This window comes from Salmo salar, chromosome ssa22 (assembly GCF_905237065.1).
Source record: "Salmo salar chromosome ssa22, Ssal_v3.1, whole genome shotgun sequence".
NCBI classification, from domain to species: Eukaryota; Metazoa; Chordata; class Actinopteri; order Salmoniformes; family Salmonidae; genus Salmo; species Salmo salar.
The window spans coordinates 40,022,532-40,034,202 of NC_059463.1; the positions used below are offsets into that span (position 1 = coordinate 40,022,532).

Genomic DNA, 11,671 nt, shown 5'->3' on the forward strand with positions numbered 1-11,671 from the left:
CGCCCGTTCCCCAGACCTGAATCCAATTGAGCACATCTGGGACATCATGTCTCGCTCCATCCACCAACGCCACGTTGCACCACAGACTGTCCAGGAGTTGGCGGATGCTTTAGTCCAGGTCTGGGAGGAGATCCCTCAGGAGACCATCCGCCACCTTATCAGGAGCATGCTCAGGCGTTGTAGGGAGGTCATACAGGCACGTGGAGGCCACACACTACTGAGCCTCATTTTGACTTGTTTTAAGGACATTACATCAAAGTTGGATCAGCCTGTAGTGTGGTTTTCCACTTTAATTTTGAGTGTGACTCCAAATCCAGACCTCCATGGGTTGATAAATTGGATTTCCATTGATTATTTTTGTGTGATTTTGTTGTCAGCACATTCAACTATGTAAAGAAAAAAGTATTTAATAAGATTCTTTCATTCATTCAGATCTAGGATGTGTTATTTTAGTGTTGAGCAGTATAGTTAAATGGCTTTGGGTTTGTAGAAGTATCGCAACACAAAGGTCCAATGTTAAAAAAGGTAGCCTCAAGGTAATATATGTTGTAGGGGTAAGAATGAAAAGTTTTTAAAACCATGTCAAACACAGGGAAAATACAAGAAGATAAAGCAGGAAAAAAATGTTTTATTCATATGCTTCTAATCTAAAGTAAAATGCACATTCAAAACAACCAATTTCCACTACTACTAAACTAAGTGCAAGACTCAACTGAATCCATCTCAACTATTGTCTACAGAAATCATTCTTCCACAAAACCTTTTTTTCAGCACAGTAACACTTGAAGTTGGTAAATACAAAGTTGGTGTTAGCTTTAGCATTAACGATATTAATGGACCCCAGGAAGAATAGCTGTTTTTTCTTCAACAGCTAATGGGGATCTGAAATTAAAATCACAAATCATAAATTCACTCCCTCACAACACGCTCAAGGCCACACACAGCACTTGCAGCTATCATTGAAGACGGTGCCGCTGCCGCATTTGCTGAGGTTAGTGATGCCACCAGCGCACATGTAGAAGGAGCTGTTGTCCTCTGGGTTGGCGTAGATGCCATCAGGCTTGCCGTTGCAGAAGCCGGTCCCAGGGGCATGGGTGGTGGGGCGTGTGGTGGTGGGGCGTGTGGTGGTGACTGAGCCAGGTTTGGGGGTGGTGGTAGGGGGCAGAGGGGGCAGCTCTGGATGGAAGGAAAGAGAAAAGAAGAGAGGGTTTACCATGAGGAACAGAGCTGAGATGATGAAACAGTGATGAAATGTCTGGACATTATTTAATCTGACTGCATTTATCATAGTGACCCCCTCCAGAGTGGGATAATCTGGTCCAGTAGTTGGTTCACTTCAGATTACACTTTAGTTGAGTTTTGGATTATCAAGTTTGTTCCTTCACTGAAACGTCAGACTTACCAATGTCAAGAAGGTTGCGCAGATGTCCCAGCAGAGGGTGGTTACCCTCGGCGCAGAACTGGTTGGCGAAGTCATCAAGATCCAGGGCCCACACGAAGGCACCGCCAAACTTGTTGTCTTTCATGTAGCGGACCTGTGGGATTGAATGAGGACAGAGAAAGGTAGAGACAAAGACAGAGAGAGAAAGGGTATATATTTAGAGGCTATGTCACCCAAGTTTTCACAAACCTTAAGTATCGTACCAGATATTTTGTTTACCACTTTAATGACTGAGCAAGAATGTCTTCTTTTCTAAATTAGTATTATGGTAAATGTTGAGTTGAAAATGACCTTGGTCTCGTAGCTCTGCCTGTTGTCAAATCCAACCCACTCATTGCCCTTGTAGGCATAAGGAACCATCTGGTCTGCAATCATCTCAACTGTTGTGCCCTTCACAAAGGTGCAGATCTGAACAAAACACATGAAACGGGAGATTGTTTTGTGAAATCATCATGCAAATGAAATCACCCTTTTGTACTGCATTCTTGAAATAACAATGAAAAACAAATATATAACTTTGCTTAACATTTTGGTCCTGAGTGTTTGAATGTTTTGGCCCCCAGCTCTCACCTCATAGTAGGCCCAGAAGCCGGCCTCGCGGGTGTAGGGCCCAGCGGAGGCGGGGCCACTAGCTGGTGCTCCAACACCGGTGTCAGATGATGTCAGGCGGAAGGTACGACCATAGGAGGCGAAGCCCATGTTCAGCTTCTCCACTGGGGTGCCATTATCTCTCCAGTACTTCATGGCGTAGTCCTGAGAGAGAAAGAGAGAGATGGAGGGGGGGATGGGGAGAGAGGTGAGAAATATAGCAAGTACCTCAGCAGTGCTAGGGCATTTATTGTTGTAGAACAGGGATGGGCAACTTTGATGGGGATGGGGCCACAAAAAAACGGAACTCATCATTAGGGGCCGCAGTGGCTCGTGGGTCTGCGTACTCACATCCATACCCCACCACCTTGTGAGCAAAACATTTTAGCGGCCCCCCTCGTGACAACAAAGAGAAAACATTTCCTGCAATTCTACTCATCTTGCCATGGGGTGGAGATAAAAATTTGAAGTTTTACAGCTAATTTACTGCAATTCTACACATTTTCCAAAAAAGGTGGAGGCAAATGTTTAATGTGTTTAATGTGATAACAGATGATTACCCCGGTCGGTAATTCGACCATGATTACTACAAGTTTAGATAGCTGGCCGCTAGACTAACTTACCAATCTATAACAAATGCAGCTGACATGGGCTAATTAAGGGATTGCTGATGCACAACCAAACATCAAAATTGCACCTCTTGTATTCTAAGACCCTGACTGAGTCCCCCCCCCAAAAAAATAAATAAATAATGGGTGCCGACTGAGTCCCATCCCTGTTGTAGAATAACCCTCAAAAGTAAAGCGGCACTATGGTGTTTCTTTATCATCGTAGCAAATGTCATAATTATACCACGATAAGTAAATATCATCGGTAAAGCTGTATGATGTATGAAATCTATTTGCCTTCATGAAGATGGTTGGAATGAGAAGGGTTTAAACTTACTACTTTCTTCCTTCTACAGGTTTAGTCACTACAAAAGTATCATTATACACACTGCTAAGCATTCTGTCAGTTTGTGTGGAATCTTTCCTTACAGTGTTGAAGAAGATAAGGTCTCCCGTGTCATGAGCACCACGGTAGAGTGGGCTGTTGTGTCCAGTGAATTGCTCCCAAGTTCCATGGAAGTCATAGGTCATCACGTTGATGAAGTCTAGAGACCTGGAGATACACACACAAGCAGACACATAAACTATAACTATTGAGATCAGAAATGGCACCTGGAAGCTGTTTCTAAAGCTCCAGAGCTCACTATAAAAACTGTTGGAACACTGCTGGAAACATTCATATTCAAAATGGCCTCTAGACTCACTTGGCGATCTCAGCAATCTCATATCCAGCGTCGATGGTTCCCTTTCCAGCGGACACGGCAGCAGTCAGCATGAGCTGTGAATTGCTGGTGGACTTGGCCTCAGCTGCGTAGGCAGCCACGAGCTCCTGTAAAAGGAACATACACAAAGCATCATGGGTCAGAAAGGGTTGGAGATACACGGTAAAGATGTATTATGGGAAACCATACGAGCTTGGGAAAATATATGAATAGGATGCACCCAGTTTCGTAAAGCTCTTTGGATGATTGGAAAAGCACTAATAAATCCAAACCATTATCTACATTGTTTCCATTGACTAATAACTGTAGTGGAGGTGCCACACCGACCTGGCACAACAGAGTGAACCTCTTCTTGTCCTCTGGGGGGCTCCCTCGGGCTCCAGGGTACTCCCAGTCCAGGTCCAGCCCGTCAAAGCCATAAGTCCTCAGGAAGCTGATGGATGACTGGATGAATGTATTACGGTTGGCAGCATTGCTCACCATGATGGAAAACCTGAGGTGAGGAAGAAAGTTTTATCATAAGGCTGTATTACAATACACCATATGGTTTCTAAATACTACCTACTACTGTTCCACTTCCACAGATATACTACTAGCTAATCTCTCATGGACCAACTACGTAAACATAAATCGAGCATCTGACAGAACTAGGTGAGATTTTCGTTCTGGGTTAACTCAGTTTACTACTAGAACACCATGATGGAACACCTGAGAGAAGATCAAGGTTTTATCACAATGCATTAATATAATACACTATGGTTGCTAAAGTGTGCTAAAAGTAAATTAGTACAGATATCAGTAGTCATATAGTACTGATAGTCATGATGAAAGTTATCTTGACAACACAAACGTGTGGCATTGTCCTTCATCAAAAGCACTTTGAACAGCATCTTATCTTCACTTTGCTTGTAAAACATGATCGTTGTGTAATTTCAGGTCCCCTAGTATAGTTAACATACATCCAGACAATCTAAATTCAGCTATTTCACACATGTACACGTGTGTATTAATATGTATGTGTGAATTGGAAATGTATTTTTTGCATATCCCAACTCTTCTTGAAACAACCTCAGGGAGTGGGGTCACAGCCAGGGTCTGCTATTATTAACAGCAACCCTGGTGCGATTAGAGATAAGTGCCTTGCCCAAGGGCACATCGAGAGATATTGGATCTTATTGGCTCAGGGATTCCAACTAGCAACCCTTCGGTTTGCCGCCCTTTCCGCCAATCACTACGATACTGTAGGCACAGTTGAAGATGTACTCTAAACCTAAGCATGGTTGTTTAAGCCAAATGTATGGTGTGTTTCATAGCCCTGTGGCATGACTAAGGAAGGTACTTACTGGGAAGAACCGAAATTCCATCCTCCGACAGCCAGCAGAGTCTTAAGATGAGGGTTCCTGCAGAGAGACGGCAAAAAAAGGCGGGTTTGAGATTAGTCAGCAATTTTGGATATAAGTAGATAGAAAAATCTAAGTGGCTGCTAAAAACTAGCCCCAGTTCAGAGAAATGAATAACAACACCAATGAAATATCCTGGACAATTGGGAAACTAAGTTCCTCATTCAACACCAACACTAATAAGTTGTGAAGCGAGCCACTTACTTGGTCTTCAAGGCGTTGAAAGACTTGTAGAGGACATCATCGTTCCACTCGTAGGTGACCAGCTCATTGCGGCTGTTGATGATGGAGAAAGCGTAGATCAGGTGAGTGCACAGGTGGGGGTCCACGTTCTCGGGCTTGTACTTCCCTTTGTCTGGTCTGTACTGAGACCAATTGGTGAAGTAGCACACCATCTTGGGAGAGGCTGCAGCTGTGGTGGACACTGAGGTGGAAGCGCCCAACTGGCACAGCACCAGGCACAAGCCTAGAGAGAGAGAGAGAGAAAAATCTGAGGTCAATACATGAGTAACTCATGAGAATAACTTTTATGTGCACTGATGTGATAGTGCAGTTTTGAAAGGCAAAGCAAATGCCTGTGTAAATAGCCAAAAAAACATTTGTCAAAGCATATCCTTTTATTAGACAACAAAGGGCAGTGATTGTGCTTGATGTAAACTATGGAGTCGTAGTGGATGAGTTGTATGTTTTCACCTGCTAAGATTGTCAGTGTAGACATCTTGACTTCTGTTTGATTCGAGAGAGAGAGAGAGAGAGAGAGAGAGAGATTCATTAATTAATCTTGAATCTGATATTAATGATTACAGTTGGTATTTACAGTGGGTTATGCCAGCATGGAACTGATGCAAGGTGTCAAACATTTACCTGCTCACTACATCACAACAATAAACTACCCATATCTATCTCCCCATTAAATAAATAAACCTGACCAACTGTACTGTGCATGGTACTGACCTAAACAACATGTCCTACATTATTGAAATTATAGCATTACATGTGTTCATTCACTGACTCTCCTTAATACATTTAGATACTTAGAATGTTTAGTAAACTAATTTAGCAATAGCATTAAAAGCAACAGTGTCTAGCAACTAAAACAAAATAGCAACTAACATCAAAGGTTTTTTCATTCAATTACACAATGAATCATTGGTCAATATATGACAGAATAAACGGTCAGCTCTCAGAGTTTCCTTCCAAGCTTACCTTGGGAATTTCAATGATGAAAGATCCAATGATGAGAAATTTAGTCTGTCCTTTTATATAGTTTATGTGGCCAAATGGGAGGGGGGGTTGATAAAATGATTGCAATACAATCAGATAAGATAACTACAGAATGGTCTGGACTGGGTGGAGATGTATTTATGACAGGCGCATGCCAGGTAATGCACAGTACTCAGCTGAGAAATGCAAAACAAGACAGATAAGACACAGTGCCTATAGAAAGTACACCGCCTTGAACTTGTTTTCAAATGTTGCTGTGTCATTGGCCACGTTTACACGTGCACAGTATTCCGGATAGTAGCGCATACTCTTACAAGTATTCCTGTAACCATGAATAAACAAAATATTCCTAATTTAAGTTTATATGGCTTAAATGGAATGGTAACTGAAATCTGGACACTGACTGTAGTCCTGTAACCTCTCACATGTAGCCTAATAAAATATTAATTACTGTAGAATTATGCATTTGTTGCAGTAAAATGATATAACACATGTTCATTTTGTCTCTGGAACAGAAATATGATTACTTTCTTTAAGCATCTCTTGAGAACATTTTAATATGTGTGTAACAGTTATCTTTGACACTGCTACGCAAGCAGACAGTATTTCAACCACATGAAATATGCACCCAATGCAAACTGAAGTCTTATCAGAAACGTGTAGGCTTCTTTCTACTGTTTTGAAGTCATTGCGTTTACTCCCCGGTCCCTAAACGAAACAGACAAATTTACCAATGTTAACTATTTTACTAATGCATTCATTATATCAATGTAAGACCTTATTCTACTTTTTTTGTGTTCAAGGGCAACATGTTATGAAAGAAGAGAATCTGCATGTATCTAACTATAGTTGACAAACAAATGGCCTTCCATATGTCAGAAGTTATAATATGCCATGCCAAATGTTTAAAACTGTAATCAGAAAAATATCTACATTTGTTGTGAAAGTAGCCTAAGCCAATAGGCTATACGGTCCAGTACGGACTATCAGCAAAATAAATGATTATTGAATTATTATGGTGGATTGAACTGTGCAGGAAGTCTACTTTTTGAACTCTAAGATCAGTATATCCCAGGCACCTTATCCAGGTTTCTCATAGCCGGGATACAAGGTTTTCGGGTTATTATAAACAGGAAATTATGTTTATATGCATCAACTCAAAAACAGAATACTTGAGTATCCCGAATAATAACGGGATATTGGTGTGCATGTAAAAATATATGATCAGTAAGTCAGAGATTCATGCATTTAAATTTAAAGGATTTTTCTCCTACTTATCTACATACCATACTGCACACTTTTAAGGGAAAAATATTTTCAAAATTTATAGTGAAAAAAAAATGTATATAATAAAAATACAAAACTGTATTTTTTTTTGATATTTTTTTATGGATCGCCAGTGGCACACTCCAACACTCCGACGTAATTTACTAACTAAGCATTTACATTTAGTGAGTCCACCAGATCAAAGGCAATATGACCAGGGATGTTCTCTTGATAAGTGTGTGAATTAAACCATTTTCCTATCCTGCTAAGCATTCAAAATGTATCGAATACTTTTCGGTGTCAGGGAAAATGTATGGAGTAAAAAATAATTATTTTATTTAGGAATGTAGTGAAAGTAAAAGTTGACAAAAATATAAATAGTAAAGTAAAGTACAGATACCCCCAAAATAAGTAGTAAGTGGTACTTTACACCACTGTCAGCTAGCTAACATAGCATCCTTGGCTGTTTGAGAAGGCTAAACTAGCTAGCTGCATAAGCAGTTTAGCAATTACACCGGCAGGCTCCATTGGCAATACATGAATAAAACCAAAAGCTTACCTTGACTTGGAAGTGTTCCAGTATTGGATAGCCATAGCCAGCTAGCTAACATACCATCCCTCTCTGTTTGAGCAGGGTGTTTTAGTAGGCTAAACTAGGTAGCTGCATTTTCTAAAAAAATAAAATAACCAAATATCTCTCTCTCTCTGTCCCGCTCTCTCTTGCTTCTCCTTAATTTTGAAGAAATGTATTTGTTCAGAACTGTCAAACTATAGTCTTTCTCTTTGTGTCAACTACTCACCATGGTGCTACCCTACAAAGTGCTGCTGAGAATACTGTAGACCATTGCAAAATCCTGTATTTAATACATTTTTTGGTGACATGAAAAGATTTAGTATAGTTTAATCTAAAAACAAAAACATTTTTAATGTTTAATTATTATTATTTTTTTATGAGGATGATCCTCAGAGGAGGAAGGGCAGGATCATCCTCATAAAAAAAAATTATGAAACATTAAAAATGTTTTCGTTTTAATATTAAACTATACTAGCCCTGAGATAGGGATAGGCTTTTAAAAAAATGTATCCCCAAATACATGATATTGCTTGGTTCGAACATGCAATCTTCAGAACCAGAGGCAGATACTTTTCTATCACTTGATTTGAACATGCAACCTTTTGAACCAGAGCCAGATGCTACCGCCTATCCGCCATCCCTGTCCACAACACCCAACAAAACCGAAACCTACTTGAAGGTAAAAGCACTCACTGTTGCCCCTAGTGGCCAGTTTCCACATCCTCTCCCGACACCCTCAGACATGGACGGACGTCAAATACTGACCTGCCTGTTCGGGAGGCTGCTGGTTCAAGAGATATGGAAGGAAGAGTGGAAGAGTGGATGGAAGAGAGAGAGGCCAGTGGAGATGCCAGCGGAGATGCATGAATTGTGCAAGAAGGGAACATTGAAGACAGAGATGTGTAAATTAGAAGTTAATTCATAGGCTGGGCTATTAATCCACCTTTCATATGCTAGCCTACAGTTGAAGTCGGATGTTTACATACACCTTAGCCAAATACATCTAAACTCAGTTATTCACAATTCCTGACATTTAATTAGAGTAAAAATTCCCTGTCTTAGGTCATTTAGGATCACCACTTTATTTTAAGAATGAGAAATGTCAGAATAATAGTAGAGAGAATGATTTATTTCAGCTTTTGTTTCTTTCATCACATTCCCAGTGGGTCAGAAGTTTACATACACTCAATTAGTATTTGGTAGCATTGCCTTTAAATAGTTTAACTTGGGTAAAATGTTTCGGGTAGCCTTCCACAAGCTTCCCACAATAAGTTGGGTGAATTTTGGCCCATTCCTCCTGACAGAGCTGGTGTAACTGAGTCAGGTTTGTAGGCCTCCTTGCTTCCACACGCTTTTTCAGTTCTGTCCACAAATTTTCTATAGGATTGAGGTCAGGGCTTTGTGATGGCCACTCCAACACCTTGACTTTGTTGTCCACAAGCCATTTTGCCACAACTTTGGAAGTATGCTTGGGGTCATTGTCCATTTGGAAGACCCATTTGCTTCCAAGCTTTAACTTCCTGACTGATGTCTTGAGATGTTGCTTCAATATATCCACATAACTTTCCTACCTCATGATGCCATCTATTTTGTGAAGTGCACCAGGCCCTCCTGCAGCAAAGCACCCCCACAACATGATGCTGCCACCCCCGTGCTTCACGGTTGGGTTGGTGTTCTTCGGCTTGCAAGCGTCCCCCTTTTTCCTCCAAACATAACGATGGTCATTATGGCCATCATTATGGTCATTATGGCCCCATGTGAAGATGCAAACCATAGTCTGGCTTTGTATGGCGGTTTTGGAGCAGTGGCTACTTCATTGCTGAGCGGCCTTTCAGGTTATGTCAATATAGGACTCCTTTTGCTGTGGATATAGATACTTTTGTACCTGTTTCCTCCAGCATCTTCACAAGGTCCTTTGCTGTTGTTCTGGGATTGATTTGCACTTTTCTCACCAAAGTACATTCATCTCTAGAAGACAGAACGCGTCTCCTTCCTGAGCGGTATGACGGCTGCGTGGTCCCATGGTGTTTATACTTGCGTACTATTGTTTGTACAGATGAACGTTGTACCTTCAGGCATTTGGAAATTGCTCCCAAGGATGAACCAGACTTGTGGAGGTCTACAATTTTCTTTCTGATGTCTTGGCTGATTTCTTTTGATTTTCCCATGATGTCAAGCAAAGATGCACTGAGTTTGAAGGTAGGCCTTGAAATACATCCACAGGTACACCTCCAATTGACTCAAATGTTGTTAGTTAACCTATCAGAAGCTTCTAAAGCCATGACATAATTTTCTGGAATTTTCCATGCTGTTTAAAGGCACAGTCAACTTAGTGTCTGTAAACTTCTCACCCACTGGAATTGTGATACAGTGAATTATAAGTGAAATAATCTGTCTGTAAACAATTGTTGGAAAAATTACTTGTGTCATGCACAAGTCCTAACCGACTTGCCAAAACTATAGTTTGTTAACAAGACATTTGTGGAGTGGTTGAAAAACTAGTTTTAATTGACTCCAACCTAAGTGTATGTAAACATCTGACTTCAACTGTATATTAGGCCTAGCCTACTACAGTGAATTTAGGTGACCACCTGTGCTATGCAACCCAGAGACAAAAATGTTTTTTGTCTGACGCATGTTTTGTGCCAATGAATTGAAGCTGAACATCGCCAAACGCGTCCATTGAAATAATTGTGCAATTCCAAAATATTTAGTGCCTAGGCCTATTTTATGAAACCTCGGCTGTTGACATGGACAAACAGATCACAAAACAGAATTTCCAATTCCCAACTGAGCTCCTTTTGGAAATGGGAAGTTCACTTTCTCATCCATAAACAAATATCAAGTGCACTTTCCAGCAGCTCACATCAGCAGGATGGGGGGCCTTTCATTAGGAGGGATGTCTAACGTGGATCTCGAAATGAATGATTTTGATCACATATTAGACCTATGGGGACACCTATATTGGCAGCCAGGCGCAAGTGATCATTGTAGCCTTTTATCATGTGGACATGATGTTGAAATACCTTCACGCCTACCGAATAAAACCACCAGGCTTCCGGCATAGACTCAATTTAATGAACAAATAAAGAATTATGGGAGGCAGTTTGGAAAAAGCGAATCCCATGGAAATCTTCCTTCTGGAATAAGGCAGAAGCTGGGATAATAATTACATAGTAACCAACTTCTCTAGTAATACTATAGCTGTCTCTCTCTCACCCTTTAAACGTTCCTTGTCAATTAATTTGATAGGCAAAATTATTTTAACATTATGCTATACCGCAGTCTAGGCTTACTTTGTGATGGACCTCAGCCAAGAATTGAAGGTGAGTCCGAATACATTTTTAGGAAAGAAGAAATGATTTGTGTGTGTCTGAGGTGCGTTGGTGGCTTTGATTGATGGTTCCTTTTAGTGTGTGAGTGTGTGTGTGTGTGTGTGTGTGTGTGTGTGTGTGTGTGTGTGTGTGTGTGTGTGTGTGTGTGTGTGTGTGTGTGTGTGTGTGTGTGTGTGTGTGTGTGTGTGTGTGTGTGTGTGTGTGTGTGTGTGTGTGTGTGTGTGTGTTTGTGTGTGTGTGTGTGTGTTCACTAATTCTCTCTATGTCCATTCAGAAAGTTTCCTAAAGTGGCCTGTCTTTTAAAAATGTGTAAGCAAGTCATGATGCGAGGAATGATGACAGGTGCCAGTTTTGCGTTTCTTTCCTCTCATTAATGTGATGCAACTGAAGAAAACGCAGCTCGATTGAATCTTGTGGGCGAATATTTGCCATATCATTATTTCTCTCTCATTACGGAGTCCTCTCTAATCACTTTGAACAACATGATCTTGCATTGACGCTTTCTTCTCACAA

The 11,671-nt window shown here is 40.9% G+C and overlaps 1 protein-coding gene across 1 annotated transcript; it reads right to left on the reverse strand.

The window, feature by feature from the left end:
- Positions 1-608: 608 nt before the first annotated feature.
- LOC106583514 (acidic mammalian chitinase) lies at positions 609-6,081 on the reverse strand. The gene is made up of 11 exons (XM_014167786.2): positions 5,966-6,081; positions 5,453-5,485; positions 4,964-5,225; positions 4,703-4,759; positions 3,687-3,852; positions 3,342-3,466; positions 3,067-3,190; positions 2,012-2,194; positions 1,733-1,849; positions 1,403-1,535; positions 609-1,176 (listed from the first exon to the last, which is right to left on the reverse strand). The coding sequence occupies exons 2-11, from the start codon at positions 5,475-5,477 to the stop codon at positions 929-931; spliced, it is 1,440 nt and encodes a 479-aa protein (XP_014023261.1). The 5' UTR covers positions 5,478-5,485; positions 5,966-6,081; the 3' UTR covers positions 609-928.
- Between the last annotated feature and the right edge of the window lie 5,590 nt (positions 6,082-11,671).

What these genes read in the sequence shown, in the direction of transcription:
- LOC106583514 (XM_014167786.2), bottom strand. Translation starts at nt 5,477, where the DNA reads ATGTCTACACTGACAATCTTAGCAG. An exon ending in GGTTCACTCTGTTGTGCCAG is followed by an intron (nt 3,467 to 3,686) that starts GTCGGTGTGGCA and finishes TTCCTTTTACAG; the next exon opens with GAGCTCGTGGCTGCCTACGC. An exon ending in GGCAGAGCTACGAGACCAAG is followed by an intron (nt 1,536 to 1,732) that starts GTCATTTTCAAC and finishes TCAATCCCACAG; the next exon opens with GTCCGCTACATGAAAGACAA.